At 37.1% G+C, this 16671-nt stretch overlaps 1 protein-coding gene across 1 annotated transcript; it reads right to left on the reverse strand.

Annotated features, from left to right (window-relative positions):
* Positions 1 to 808: 808 nt before the first annotated feature.
* On the reverse strand, positions 809 to 5568 carry LOC133925527 (replication factor A protein 1-like). Its single transcript, XM_062371424.1, has 7 exons — positions 5425 to 5568; positions 2812 to 3064; positions 2600 to 2702; positions 2368 to 2498; positions 1740 to 1809; positions 1426 to 1579; positions 809 to 829 (listed from the first exon to the last, which is right to left on the reverse strand). The coding sequence occupies exons 1-7, from the start codon at positions 5566 to 5568 to the stop codon at positions 809 to 811; spliced, it is 876 nt and encodes a 291-aa protein (XP_062227408.1).
* Positions 5569 to 16671: the final 11103 nt, after the last annotated feature.

Below are 16671 nucleotides of genomic sequence, written 5' to 3' on the forward strand. Positions count from 1 at the left end.
GTATCAGGTATGGTTTTAGCAAAGATTGTTGTTGATGTTCATATTGTTCGTTTGTAATTTTTCTTTGAACTTATATTTGAGTGATTACCAGTTATGGTATTGTAGTTCTAGTATTGTATGTTTTGCTATTCAATATTTTGAAAATTCTTTCATACAAATAAGTCAACTATGCATTAAGGACAAACCTTATGAAGATTTTAAGGATTTCAGATGGTCTCTGCCTATATGCACATTGATTTATTTTTTTTTTGTTAATCAAGATGCTAGATACAGGATGCGGTGATCTGGCACCAGGATAGGTGGTATCAACTGTGATTTTAGCAAAGGTTGTTGTTGATGTTCATATGGTTTGTTTGTAAATAATGTTCTAAGCTATGTGGCAATTTTCTAACATGTGAAAGAGAACAAAAGGGTTATGATATATAGAGTATGAAGAAACATCCAAGAATATAAGATGACATATGTGGCACAACAGTGAGGTTTTTTTTTTAAAAAAAAAAACTTTTTTGTAATACAGCATCAGGTGTAGTTTAGGGTATCATTAGTTATTTGGTAGTGTTATAATCATGAGCAAGAAGCAGTTTACATAGCATATGAAATAAATTAATTGAATGTTGAAAATTATAAGCAAAGACTACTAATTGTGAATGTTCTGAAAATAATAAATAGCTTTGAAGGTAGTTTGTTTATTAGCAATTAGAATGTTAGAATGAAAAGAATGCAATGTGTTAGTTTTGGGAGTTTGAAGTGTACCATTTTTGAAGTATCTGTGCTGTCTTGGAATAGTCTCTTGCGGGTAGCAGAGTGTTTAGCCGCAGTGGTAGTGTCTCTGCATGTTGAATAGATAAGTAATTAGGATATCATATAATAGGTTTATAAATATTTTCACTTTGTACGTATTGGCAGTCAGTAGATACAGGAATTCAGTTTTTTTGAGTGGGGATTCATCTTGTGATAGTGAAGGTGGAGGCGTCTGCAATATCAATTCAATATATAGTATGATTAGATGATAATAAGATAATATTGTATGTGTTTGTATGTATGCTTAGTAGACTTTGGTAAGAAATGTATACTTACAGTGTTTCCTGGTGTGGCTTTGGCACTTGTTTTTTCAATTGGTTCTTGTGATGGAGACGCAGTATCTCTCGATCCAGATTGTGTGGTTGGAACAGGATTAATGGCATAAGGATCGATTGGATGACTGTGTGTTTGAGATGTTGCCTGGGTTGTTGATGATGTTGGATGAGCTAACAGATGCAGTGGTTGTTGGGAAGATGATGAGCATCTATGCTCGTGGCTTTTTGTGTATTGAAGTGTGTGCTGTTTTCCATAGGCGGTAATGACAGAATTAATTTGGTATGATTTGTGGGGGTTGTAATAACTTTGTTCTGTTAAGGTAATTCCAAAAGTAAATTTCAAGGATACTATGCCTGCAATGTCTGGTGGGGTGTCACTTGCAAATCTCGCTGTTCGCAGCAGTTGTTGGACTGGTTTGCCTACAATGCGGCGCCCAACCTCTCCAAAAGCTATCATTTCAGCCTCAGCTGTGCCATCATTTGCAATGAAGCACAGCCTGTACCTGTGCAAAATCGATTGGCATAGTGTATTAATAATTGACCTTTTATTTGTATGCAAAGAAAAGGGAAAAGCTGCTTACTTGAATCGGTATCCTGTGCAAGAGCATGTATTGCATTTGTAACCGTCGCCATCTGGCATGCAAGCTCTACTGCATCTATTACATGATGGAAACCACCAGGGACTCGTTAGGACCAAGCGACTGATAGTCACAGTACAACGGCATCCACCTTCCTGTTGTTGTAATTAGTTAGTGATTGTTAAAAGACAGATGTAATAGTAGAAGCAAAATTAGTTGCGTTGTGTTGTTGAGAGATAGGTGTTAGTATTATGGTAGGGAGAATGACTGCGAATAGGTAGGGAGAATTATAAAATCCATGTTGTGTACCGGGAAGTCGTATGGATCGATTGCTTCTAAATCACTGAGATATTTATCTTCTAGCTGAAGTGGTGCTCGCAGTGATGTTTTTTCTTGCGGAGGAGCAGCGATACGATTGATTGGCAATCGGTGATTTGCAATACTGGGCACTCATGTGTTTGAACAAATGTGTTAAATATGTGATGAAAAGTGGAAGCTAAAGTGATATCATGATGTTACAGGATTATGTCTACTGATAGTAGCATTGCATACCTGCTGTAAATTTCTTTTGCCTCTGGAATTGTAGGATTGAAATACCACCGACATGCAGTGTTCCCACTTAGATATTCTTCTCTTGTTTAAATAAAGCAATTAAAAGCAGTATTATATGATTTTCAAGTAGCAATTTTCCTTAAGACCTAAATCGTGTTTACCTCTGTATGTTTTCATAAGGGTGCCAACAATAAGGACGATAATTGGGGTAGTTTCTTCTTCATTGTAAACTTCATCAATGTTGAATTCAGTGGCTCGCTGCCCCCATAAAGTCAATTTGATTTCGGCGCTGCTGCAAAGAAAGAGGGTTTTTTTTTTGTATCTTCATTGGCTGTATTTGTGGTGCACCAGTTGAGGAATCGACATATAAAGTGTAAAGGGCAAATTGGTTACCTGAGATCCTTGAGCATCACATCTCTGTTTAAAGTTGGCTTTGTTTGGTTTGGAAGCTGCACCAAGCGCGTGTCAGAAACAGCAGTGATTATGCCAAGGACATCTGAAGCAGTTGGCATACCAATTTGTCAAATTCTTGTAAGAAAAGTCAAGAGATAAAATCATTGGTTTGTAGATACTAAAATACTGACCTAAAATTTTTTTGTTCTCACCAGCATGGCTTCGTAGGTCACTGATTGTTGTAAGTTTGTAAATATATGCTGGAAATGTTTCTGTCACTTCTTTTGCCGGTGTTATCTTGGTGAAGCAGGTGAGTTCTATCATGTAGGGTCCATCAACGGGCCTGTACAGGGATTTAGCCTTCGATACTCTGAAGCGGCTGATTATATAGGTGCCGCCCTCTTGGATCAAAGTGCTTTTAGTGTCAACCTCAGAGTTAGGTATTTCAGCATAGATGGCATTCCCCTGTGTGTCCAAAGTTACAGTAGGGAGTTAAAGTATCAAGGAAGCATTTTAAAACTATCTGTGCAAATCGAATGATGATTGTTGTGAAAGGTACATTCATATGTGTGCTGCAACAACATGCAAAATATGTAAAGAAGTATGCTAAGTTGCGTAACTGTCATAGAAAGCAATGAAAAGTTTGCTTTTTTCATTTTTTTAATTTTTTGGATCAGGCTAATATGAAATTGTTTTGTAAGCAACAGTTATAGTTTCTTCGTTTTTTGTAATCATGGGTTGTTTATATTTTGCATATTGTTGCTGTTGCTATGTTTTTTATATCTGTAGTGTTTTTGCTGCAGAGGATAGAATCAAATGACAGTCTAAAAATGGATAGAGTATACTTCCTTGCTATAGTAATAATATATTTTTGCTATTGTCTATTTGTAGGTAAAGAGAGGAAAAGTGTAAGGCAGTGAAAGTTTCTCTCTGTTTGATTCAGAGGTAATGGATCTGGAGGTTCTAATAATTGTTTAGGAGGATTATTTATGGCAGAAGGAGCAAATGGGATTATTTCTCGAAGCCTGATAATTTATTAAGATATCATATTTTTGTGATTCGTATGAGTTTTATTGTAGGGAGAAGAATAATTTTGTGCTTTCATATGAGAAAGTTTTCAAATAAGATGACAAGAAATACTATACGGTTGCATTTTTTTAACTAACATGTAATAAATATAATAAGCATCATTTCATAGTATGATTGGTAGAAATATTTTCTCCATTGCTATACTATGCATAGCAGTATGGTGTGATAGGCAGCTATAGAGAGAGAGAGAGAGAGAGAGAGAGAGAGAGAGAGAGAGAGAGAGAGAGAGAGAGAGAGAGAGAGAGAGAGAGAGAGAGAGAGGGAAAAAGTTAAAAAAGGGAATGCATAAGATTGCCAGACATAAAGTTTTCTATGCAATGTTGCTATGGGGAAATTATTTAGGGATTACAATAGAAGGAAGTTACATTTTATTGTAAATGATCATCTAAGCCATGCGGTAACTTCCTAACACATGAAAGAGAAGTAAAAGATTTTAATGTATAGAGGTACAAAGAACATCTAAAATATAAGGTGATATATGTAGGATAACAATAGTGATTACCAAAAAAATATTGTTGCGGTATAGTATGAAGCACAACCTAGGATTTTGTTATTTGTTTGCCATTATTATAACTACGAACAAGAGTCGGTTTGCATAACATATGAAACAAATAGAAAGAATTGTGGAATACAAAAGCTAATTAGATAAGCAAGTCTAGTGGTAGAAGTTGCTTGGAAAGAACACTGTTAATACCATGGAAGTTGCAAATTGGCGTGACACTATTCAACCATAACGAAACATTTATCATTCCTGTTGGCATGTTTTTAAATCATGAAAAGTTTCCTTGTTAATATTGTAATTATGAGCAAGAGTTGATTTTTTTGCTGTTGCTACATTTTTATATCCAACGTTTTAATCTGTGATTATGGTTTGTTTTAATTAGCGTTAATTAATAGTGTGGAGTACAGCGAAATTTTAAGCCCTAGAATTTAGTCGCTTCTGAAGTTGAAGGTTTCCTCTTTGCTCCTTCTTGTAAAATAGTGTATTAGTGTAGCCAGTTTAAAGCGTATCATGTGTGAGTACAGTTGCTACAATGATATGATAATAAATTTTTGTGGTCTAAGAAAAATAGTGTGTTTCCAATATTAGAAAGCGTGGTAAAAAATAGTATGTATTCAGCGATGTAAACACGCTGTTTTTTTTTTTTTGAAGAGTATTTATAAAAGAGTTGATTAAAAAAAAAGCTAGCTGCGGAGAGAGAATTGATTTGATACATTTTTCGAAGCTAGTAATATCTAATGAAATTTGTAACCCAAGTCATTTTAATTCTATAAAAGAAAGGCGTTCAAGATATTATATGCATAAAAACATTGAGGAAATGATATAATTCAATAGGATCTGCACATTGTTGGTGAAAATGTTTATGTATCTTAAAGAGGCTCCTAAAGTAGTTTTAGTATATGTTTTAGAATTAGGTGTGCTGGGAAAGCCGCCATTTTATTTTATTTTCAGATCTGTTCTAAGTGATGCAAATTGCTGATAAATCGTTTTAGAACGTGCATATACATTCAATTATAATCGTAGGTAAAAGGAGCGGTCAATTGTGTGGTAGAAAAGTGTGCTGATTATGTAAAAGCATATGGTTATTTTATCTATAAATGTTATGGAAATAATCTAAGTGTTAAGCAATGATTCTAAACCTCGCACATATATTCGACTAAAATGGTAGATAAAGAGTATGGGAAATCATATGGTAGAAACAGTGTGCTGAACATGTAATAGAATGTGTTGTCACCTTTTCATCTGCAAGAACAAGATCCACGTGCAGTATAGGGCCATCATCAGTGCCACCACGATATTCCCATTTACGCGAAACGCGTACACAAATCACCCAGTGTTTGGATTTTGGGTGTAGTGTGGGAAGCAGATCAAATGCCATAGTGAAGGCCTGTAGGTTAAACATCATTGAAAACATAAGATTATAATAATTGTGCTGTAATAACTAATGAATACAAATTATGTGCAGCAAGTAAATATAAAGAACAGGCATGGTTGAAGAATATTGCTTTATAAATATTTGTCGAGGACAATGTTTGCTGGATCAGTAGTTGTATATATAAAAATGGCTTGTTATTTAATTTACGATGCTGCAATATACAATTGTAGATAAGAATCATAGTAAGGTTCAGTTTTCATGCAAAGCTACCTTTTATGCGTGGTGGGAGAGGGATAAGTCTGCTTTTTTTTTCCCTTGAGCGTTTGTTGTGTGTTTGTCCTTTTTCGCTTTCTTCGCTATGCAAAATATATGCTCGTTTTATTAATATATGTCAATACTTCTTTGTAAACTATATTGCGTGTTGTGGCACTGCAGTCCCCATCGTCATCTTGAATTAGTATTTTCAGGCCACGTTTTGAAGTAACGCGAGATACTGCGACATATAATTGACCATGAGTAAATACAGGTTTTCTTAGGTAAACACCTACTGTATCCAGTGTTTGACCCTGACTTTTATTTATAGTCATAGCATAGCATATTTTTATAGGAAATTGGCGACGTTCAAGTATAAAAGGCAATTTAGGATTTTTTTTTTAGTGTTAAAGAAATGCGGGGGATCAATACAGTTTGATCTGTGTGAGTACCAGTTATTATCTGTGCTTCAATAATCATATCACCCATATTTGTAACTATTAAACGTGTTCCATTGCATAGACCACCAGATTGGTTTAAATTGCGAAGCAACATTATTGGTACTCCTTTTTTTAAGATTCAATTTATGTTGTGGGAAATTGTTTCCATTCAATGAGTTCAAAAATTCAATGGGATACAATAGGTCATATGAATCGTGGACAGCCTGTGCTTTGGATATTTTGTCGCAGCTTAAGTATTCTTTTTCATCACTGGAAATAAGTGATACTATATGTGTGTTGATTTGATCAGACAATTCATTTGTTGGAGTTAGAATAGCCCTTGCACGAAGGTATCCAATATCAGAATAGTTTTTCTTTAGGTCTGTGTATACAGCATCAACTAAGCAAGTGATTTTATCATCATTGGTTATGAGCAATAGCTCTTGAGGTATTTTTATCCATGTCGGCTCTAGTTCACCTTCATGTGCTGCTGCCTCTAATTTGCCTTCACCCAGGTCTAGCACCCATTTGCTAAATTCAGCAATTTCTTGTTGAGCCTGCGGTTCTAAGTTTGAAGAGAGGAGCCTCATATTTTTTGTTAATGTTAAAATAGTAACGTTGTTCCAAAGGGGCGAGTTAATTATCGTTGCATTTACGATTTGTGCCCTAGTGCCACCTTCAATGACTGGTAAGGTTTGCCTAAAATCACCTCCAAGCACAATAATTTTACCACCAAAGGGAATTTGTTTTATATGTGGTGATTGGTATGATAGCAGATCTCGAAAGGTTCTATCCAAAGTTTCAAATGCTGCTCTATGTGTCATTAAGGCTTCATCCCAAATTATTAATGAGGCTTCTTCAATGAGTTCTGCAAGCATAGTTCCTCGTTTAATATCACAAATGGTTGCATCATCTATATCACCAGGAATTTTAAATCGGGAATGCGCGGTTCTACCACCTGGCAATAGTAATGATGCAACACCAGAAGAAGCAACTGTAAGAACAATTTTTTTACGCGCTCGCAAGTATGTGACTATGGCATTCCATAAATAGGTTTTACCAGTACCTCCATAGCCAGAGATGAAGAAAAATTCAGGAGTATTGTTGAGAACCGCGTCTGTTATACGTCTAAAAGCATGTTTCTGGTCATCATTAAGGCCTGAGATTAGTCTATCAGATTCAAGTTGTAGTTCATCAATGTCATATGATAATTCTTCATCTATGAATCTATTGTAACACGTTGTTTCAAAGTTGTTTGATTTGTGCGGTAAGTTATAATCTCTAATTCTGCCACCATTCTTTGCAATTAGGGTTGAAAGGTCGTCAAGTAAATAATCTTTTAGATCAGAATCACGCATCTGATAGTTTTGATTACCAATGGCCTCTCTAAATCTATATTGGATATCATCAGCTAACGTTTGCCAAACCTTTTCAAAAAATGTGTATTCGTCATTGATCTCACAAAATAGCAACATTGTAACAAATAACTGTCTAAGCTGCGTAGAAGTAGCCCAGGTTGCTGCCTCATCAAAAGCATCATACCATTCTTGATCATCACCAAGAAGGCCACGGGAATTGCATGCCTCTTTAAATGTTGTATGTGTAATACCATTGTATGTTCTAATATCATCATAACTTTCTGCGCCTTTGACAATCATTAATAACATTCTAAGATAATACCGCTCGCCAACAGATGGATGTACATAGTATAAACAGCCTATCTTTGAACCTAGTTGCCTAGGTTGCCACGTTCTTGATGTGTCATCCCACCGCCACTTTGAAGGGAATTCACAGTATGTCAAGTTTTTTGCTTGAGGATATATTTGGTTAGCACTGAACCATTCAGTTAACATGGTTTTGCGCAGGAATTCTTGAGAAACTATATCAGCTAAATCAGCATCGGCATTGTATGTTATATTATTTTCATGTGGCAAATGTACAGGGAGTCTTTCTACCGCTGGAAAGTGTCTATGAATATCAAATCCAAATACGCGCCAACATGCGTCTTGCTCACAAATATAGCGACAATCCAAATATTCTTTGACTTCATTTGTAGTTTGAGTGTTATTATCGTATGGTGCATCTTGGCCATTTCTTATTCTTTCAATGTATACTTTGGCACAATCTGGACCTTTTGTTACATATTTAAATAGATATTTGATAAAAATAGTTTTATTGCACCACTCTACATTGATATGAGCCTGGAATTTTTTAAGCAAGTATATGTTGTAAGGGACTATCCATTGGTTGTTCAGCTTTTCATTTCCTTTTTTAATGTATCTGTCATTGATTTGTCTTCTATATATTGCAAAGCCATTTTGATCAATTGTAGTCTCAGGTTGGAAAGCTTTAGGGTATCCTTTGGAACATTTGTTGTTTTTCATGCATGGACTATCACGATGATTTTTACCACAAGGGCCATGAGTCATATGCTCAGCGACTAATGCATATCCTAGGGGATCAGTTTTTGGATCAGGAATTTCTGCCGTTATATATGAATCGATGAATGCAGCCATTGGTTGTGCAGTATCTTGAGAAACCCATACAATAATGTGTGCGTGAGGGAGACCACGTTTCTGGAACTCAACAGTATGTAGAACTGGCAACATGCGGCGACGTTCGAGGTAATAAGGGAAAGAGTAAACAATATGAGTATTGATGCAACCTAGGTGTAAGAAAATAGAAAGGAAACATAGGCGGAGGTAGAAGAAATTGGCTTTAACTGTAATACATACTTGCAACAATGCCGCCGAAAACTACACCCTTTTTTATATCTTCTAAAAGCTCCTCGAGCTTCATATTGTACACTCGCACAACAATGTCAGCTCTATCTGTTGCTTTTTGACCTGGTTCGAAACGCAGGGCTTCAGTAATCTCTGGCCATTTTGAATCACATGTGAATGTTATAAAAAAATCTGGTGGGCCATATACTCTACATATTGCTATACTGTCGTGATAATTTTGTATCATGTAGCGTCTACCACCAGTGTGTGATGCTGGTAGTATGGTTTTGCCAACGTGATTACCATCTGTGCAACCGCGACTAACAGCATCTGCTATACCTTGTAAGTTTTCTATCCTAAGCTTACTTTGATTCTTAAGAATAAACCATAATCTTACTTCGTCTATACAAGCGCGGCTGTCAACTTTTGCCTGACTGGATAAAGAACCATAACAGAGATATGGATTTGGTTGATTTTTCTTGTAGTGAAACATATAGCGGTAGTAATCTTGCATTGTCATTTTAGCACGGGCTCTTCTGTCAGTTGCATTGGTGTCGTTGTATGGTATTCCAATTTGGAAACCACGTTCACCATATGGGAAAAGGAGCGGATACTGAAGTGCCATAAAAGCAGGATGTAACGAAGATATTTGGTGCAGTTGGCCAGATTGAGCTTGTATTACTATATCTCGCTTGAATGTGTCTAGTGTGAAGTCACCAACAATAAGCATTGCAAGCTGATCAGTCGTGGGTAAATTATATTGCACTGGATCACCTTCTCTTGCGCCTATGATTCTAATGATGAATTCCTCGTTGTCATATTCTTGTAGCCTGTCTCTAGCAAGCCTAAATTTCATTGCAAATGGGTTGTGACTATCTAACATCTTTATTAAATTTTCAATTATTGTTGGATCTAACGGATGAGTGGGCATTTCATCTGTATCTAAAGCAGATAATCTATTTCTAACTTCATTAGCAGTATCATATATGTATAATTGGATGAACTTAGGAGGCGTTTCATCATGTGGAAGTAGGGATCCAATGCGATGATGAACTTGACCATTGATTTTGAAAACAGGGGGTCCTCGACCATCATTCATAGAACGGTCTATATGTGCTCCCATTGATGTAAAGGCGAATAAGCAATTGTATTGGCGTATATTTTTAATAATTTTTTTGCAAAGAGCATCGCCATTGAATCTGGTCAGGACATTGAGAGGATTAGGGCGGTCTCTAAAAGCTGGTATACAAATTTTGCCTCCTTTGCAGCAAGAATTGTAGATGATTCTATTGTTTCTTATTGATGAGTCAGATTTAACCCTTTCCCCAAGCCAAAATATAGCATGGCAATATCTGCATTCGTAATCAGGTGATCCAAAATAGGAGCGTTGAGGGTAAGAAGCTATGTAGCGACATTTTTTATATTGGAATATTATGAATGTCGCACCATTGCAGGGCCACGTCGTAGTAGAGCGCCAAAGAAAAGTAAACCTGATTAGCTAGCTAATAAAAGGTGTTTCAAATATGCATGATATTCTCTTTTCTTTTCTTTAGGGTGGGAATTGTGGAGGGAGGAGGGAAAAAGACGGGCAAGGATTTTTTTTTTTTTGGTTGGGGTGGGTGGGGGAAGGGGGGGGAAGGAACAAAAATAAGAAGAGAGGAGTAAGGTACATAACAATAGTATAGAAAATAATGGTATAGGGTGATGAGCAGTCGTACCTTTTAATGCGTCAATATAATCTTGACTAAACCGCCCACATTCTATTGATGCGCTATCGTTATTTAACGGTCCTAAAAAAGATGGCAGCAAACATGACTGAAACGGTGAACAAGAGTATTCTTATAAGTAGCAAAATGTATTTTATTGTGCTAAAAGTTCCTGTTAAGTACCTGTAAGGGCTAGTCTTTGTTGGTCTAATAGTCTGCGACGCTTATGACGGCGTTCAGCTGCGCTTAGAGTTAATGGACAGTGGTATGCAGCGACTTCTTCGGAGCGTCCTATTTACCAACGATGAATGTATATGTTTAGTAAAAAAATAACTGTGTCTGTTGTAATATGTAGTAACAAATAGAAAGAAAACATACTTTGTTTTCTCTGAGCTCCACTTCTAGGTTGCGTGTGGTCAGCAGATGAAGATGCTGGATGTCATTAAAGTGGTAGCCATGCAAGACATAGGATCCAGAAGGAGGGACGAGAAAGGTGGTGGTGATGGAGGGGGCCAACTTGGTGAGGTTGGGAATAACATCTAATAAATATTCTTAAAAAAGCCAAAAGATGGAACGAAAAGATGTCTAACGCACATGGCACATCATCGGTGGTGTTATGCGGCTGGGTTGTGCGTGTCTCCATCGGCTACCAGCGTGTGCAGCATCAATTCACATCGAGATTGTTCAGAAGAGGAATTAAAGATTAATTAAAACAAGCACAACAACTTAGACTGGTTACTGAGATAGGTAATTGTTTTTTCACTTTTTTTTTTAGCATTTCGCCTGCTTCCCCTTGTTGCCTTCTGTGGTTGCCATTTCTGTATTTCTCTGGTCATAATTTTTTTTATTTTCCCTTTGGTTTTTTTCCTCCTTCCCTATTTTTTTGGTGTGTGGAAGCGTATAAGCATCCTGTTATCTACTTAGCAATATTGCACCTTTGGTATGGAAGCGTAAGCATCCTCTTATTTAATTATCAATGTTGTCACAATGATCAACAGGCCATATGCACAGAATGCAAAACAAATCACGGAAATTATAGTTTACAAACAGTACCTAAACAAGCAAATCTAGTAGCATAAGCTGCTTTTTAAAACAGTACGGCTGCCATGACTCTACAAAGCATTGAATGGAATGGTTGCATTTACACTTGTTGCTTCTACAAATTAACGCAACACGGTTTTTTTTTCGCAGAGGACTAACGTTTCAAAATTATAATCAACCACTATGAAACCGTATATGCTTTGGAGACAACAAACAGCCTCAAAGGCGGCTCGGTCATAAGCAGCCATACACTCTACATTAGTACATGACCAGAAAAAGAGCCGACGTGGGACAGTTTGGAAACTCAGCAGGGGTAGTTCTATTTCTACTCCGCAAAGCACACTTCCATCATCAACCAGCTCACAAAGCAGTGAGGTGTATGGCAAGTGGCATCTAGCCGCGACAGCTTGCAAGAGGGAAATATAAGAGGCTATAATAACTAATATGGCTAGTGGTTGTTGATCTAACTATTGTATCTATTTGTTTTTTTTTTTTTGGAAAAAAATTTGGTTCCCGCAACCACATAGACAAACAAGCAGTGGGCAATTGGAAAAGAGATGGAAGAAAAAGCGAATGGGAAAAATAAAAGTTAAGGAGGAAAAACAAAAATAAAACAAAAAAGGGAAACATGTCAGTTCCTGTATAATCTATATTAGCATAATGTAATAAGCATAACACAAATATGCGTAATAATGTCGCATATAAAGCAGTTGGTAATAAGATCTTTGCATAACACGATACAGGGAGATGGAGCAAGGAGACTACATCGTACCAGGAATAGCTAATTGAACCGTGCAGTGAGGTCGTTATCGCCGAAACAATATTAAAAACTTCAACAGTTGGAAACCTGTATAAAAATATACAATACCTGTTAGTTTAATTACCACATAGTAGTCAGATAATGAAATTAGAACAACGTCTGTATGTCTTATTCAAATATCAAACAAGGATAGAGTGGATAGCAAATAAAGAGTGTCTAACACTAGGGGGGGAAATATGGCAAGAGCAGTGAGCGAAAGATGACTAAATTGTATCGTCTGTCAATACTCTTTTGCTGCACCAACCAGAGCAGCATAGGAAAAAAGAGAAAACTTAGCCGTAATGCGATATAAACATAAGATAAGCATGAGTAATAATCTCGCAGATAAAGCATTCGCTAATAAGATGTTAGCATAATACGATAAAGGAATATGGAGGAAGGGGCCTAGAACTTACCAGAAAATAACTAATTGAACCGTGCAGTGAACTCGATATCGCTGGAACAATATAAAAAACTTCAAGGGCTCGAGACCTGTATAACAAGGTACAACATCTGTTACTTTAACTGACACGTAGAAATGAGGTAATGAAATTAGAGCAATGTTTGTGTGCCTGATTCAAATATCAAGGAAGAATAGAGTGGATAGCAAATAAACAGTCTGTATAACAAGGTACAATATCTGTTACTTTAATTGACACGTAGCAATGAGGTAATGAAATTAGAGCAATGTTTGTGTGCCTGATTCAAATATCAAGAAAGAATAGAGTGGATAGCAAATAAATAGTGAATAACAGTGATGAAAGAAACATACCAAGAGTAGCGAGCGAAAGATGTTTAAAATGTATCCTCTGTCAATACTCTTTTGCTGTACCAATGAGAGCAGCATAGGGGAAAAAAAGAGAAATCTTAGTGTCAATTTGGATCGCATTCCTCAATATAAGAGATAGATATAGCATATCAACTATTATTACATGGATGGCAGCATCGTGTGCCAATATCAAATTGTTTTTTTCCCCTCGCCCTTTCTTTTTCTTTTGTTTTGCAAAAAAAAAAAAGCAATGCTTAATAAAGTCATGCATAAGATTCCTGATAATCAGTTGTTTAAGTGATACATATATCATAGTAAGAAAAAATGAAAAAACATTGTTATTATAACATAATAGCAGGTATACCGCAGTAGCAAAGAGGAAGTCTAAACAACCAGTGCAATCTGTATACATCCAGCACAATACAGATAACAAAAAGCATTGGCATGGTAAAATGTGGACCACAGCACAACAGGGATAATAAAAGGGCAGCATAATTTAATGCATGAATCGATAATCCATGCGGCACAATGTATTGGAACCACTATAGAAAAAAAGTTGACAGCACAATGCACAACCTAATGGCTGATAAAATGTCCGCACAGTATACATATAAATCAACTGGCATAAGCCATTGCAAGAACGTGGCTACCTTTTTTTCAGAATTAAAAATATTCGGTACCGCAGCGACTAAGTAACGTAATATGATATAGATCATAACAGAGAGCAGCAACTCTCTAAGAAAGAAGACGATATATTCAGCATGGAAAAACAAAAACGTTGTCGCAATAGAATCCAAGGAACTGTATAACAGGGATAATACATGGATGGCAGCATGATGTGTCAATATCAAATTCTTTTTTTCCCCTCACCCTTTCTTTTTCTTTTGTCTTAAAAAAAGGCAATGCTTAATAAACTCATGCATAAGTTTTCTAATAATCAGTTGTTTAAGCGATACATACATCATAGTAGGAACAATAAAAAAGCACTGTTATTATAACATAATACCAGGCATAGTGCAATAGTAAACAAGAAGTCTAAACACCCAGTGCAATCTGTATACATCCAGCACAATACGAATAACAAAAAGTATTGCCACTATAAAAAAAAGTTGACAGCACAATGCACAACCTAATGGATAATAAAATGCCCGCACAGTATATATATAAATCAAGTGGCATAAGGCATTGCAAGGACATGGCTACCTTTTTTCACGATTAAAAATATCTAGATCATAACAGACAGTAACAACTCTCTAAGAAAGAAGACGATATATTCAACATGGGAAAACAAAAAACCTTGTCGCAATAGAACCCAAGGAACTATATAACAGGAATAATAATAACGCAGTGAAATCTAACATATACAATGCTGATATATTGATCGCGATATAATATACGACACTGGGAACAAATTACTGACACAGCATACAAGCTAATAACCAAATCGCTGGAAAAACGATACAAGCAAGTGGCCACATCGTACCTGCAAAAGGGGCTCAATCTCACCACAATTTACTCGGGGATCAATGAGTGCGAAGAGCTACAAGAAGTAGACACCTGCATGAAAGAAAGGATGGCCGCTTGTATAATAAGCCGACACTAATATATCAACTGAGTAACCACGATGACTTGTATATATCAGTGATTTGCTCCTTTTCCTGTTATGTTCCTCTTAAAAGGCACTAAAAATAAGCGAAAACAAACAAAGGAAAACAAGCCAGAAGGAATTAAAAAAAAGAGCTGAGGGGAGCCGGAGGGAGGGAAGAAGACCACAAAGAATAATAATCAAGCAAGATGTCAGTGAATCATAAGGAGGCTGCGATCGAAGAAACAAAATCAGAATATAGCAGAGGTGCGCTATAGCAGAGCAGCGCATATAAAAATGTTAAAGGAAGCCAGAATGCATCAACTAATCCCATGATAAAATAAGAATCAACAATCAGGACCATGGGGAAAATCAATGAAAGGAACCACTTAGAACCAATTCCAGGAGAAGAAAAAAAGCAAAAAAACAACAAGCAACATCATCTCTATATATATTTTTCTTGTCCCCTCTTTCTAATGACAGAAGAACAAACAAACCGAAACACCGATAGAAAAAGGAACATAGATCTAGCGATTTTTCAAAGTAAACAACAAGAATAGCTCAGATCTCTGTATGCGCGTATGCACACATGTGAAAGAGTAAACACCGATAGAAAAAGGAACATAGATCTAGCGATTTCCCAAAGTAAACAACAAGAATAGCTCAGATCTCTGGATGCGCGTATGCACACATGTGAAAGAGTGCGAGGAAGAAGGGGGGGGGAGCGAAGAAGGAAGAGCGAGGGGCGAAGGAGAACCGAAGGGTCCATGACCGAAACACTCCCAGTAAAAGCGACACAAATGCAACCGAAACACTCCCAGCGAAAGCGACACAAATGCAGCCATTTTTAGAAGGAATCACCACAGTAACCGGAGTCAAACAGAAGAGCACGAAGAAGAGAATGGTAGAAGGAAAATCCCACATAGAAGCACATCCACCAATCAGAGGAACCAAGCGAAAGCAAGAGAGCAAAAACCAGCACTGAGAATCCAAGGTCCGGACCTTGCGGACAGCAGGAAGACGGAAAGGGACGAAAAAGCAGGAGGACCCAGGATTGTATCGACCAACGAGCACATTACCAAGTAGGCAAAACGCAACCGGCAGGAGAAGGTAGCCTGACCGACGCGTGCCCGACGCGAGCAGGTCTCACGCGCGCGGCTTCCAGAGATATCGATGGGCAAGGTGCGCAGGAAGGACCGGTCGGAGCGCTCCGCGCGCGATGAAGCTTCCACGATGCGCAGCAAGTGGCGCGCGCGCGGCTTCCAGAGGCATCGAGGAGCGGCAACAAACTGACACGCAGGTCCGGCGCGCAGCACAGGGCGGAGCACTCCGCGCGTGATGAGGACTGCACGATGCGCATCGGACGAGCGAAACTTTTTTCGCGGACGTGGACGCGGCGGCTGGCCGGGAAGGCGCACGGCTCTAATAATAACTAATGATGGGTTCGTTGCCTCACATGGTACGTGCTGGTCTTGTCGTGTACTTAGCGATATTATACTTTTTGTTATTGGGTTGACTAAAAAATCTGAAGTATTGTTTAGTTGTCACCGTTTTTACTGTAGTAATTTTGATTTTTCGTTTTTTAAAAAAATTATATATATATCTAAAACTTTCGTATCATTAGATTCATCATAAAATTATTTTATTAGTATTGTATACTTTTAAATATTTGTAAATTTTTTTTAAAAAAATGTAAGATTAAAATTGGGACAGTAAAACCTGGTGATAAGTAAATGAAAAAGGAGATAGTAATTTTGTTAAGAAAAAATAAACTAAGTGTTATTGCGTACA

This window comes from Phragmites australis, chromosome 7, assembly GCF_958298935.1.
Source record: "Phragmites australis chromosome 7, lpPhrAust1.1, whole genome shotgun sequence".
In the NCBI taxonomy this organism is placed as follows: Eukaryota; Viridiplantae; Streptophyta; class Magnoliopsida; order Poales; family Poaceae; genus Phragmites; species Phragmites australis.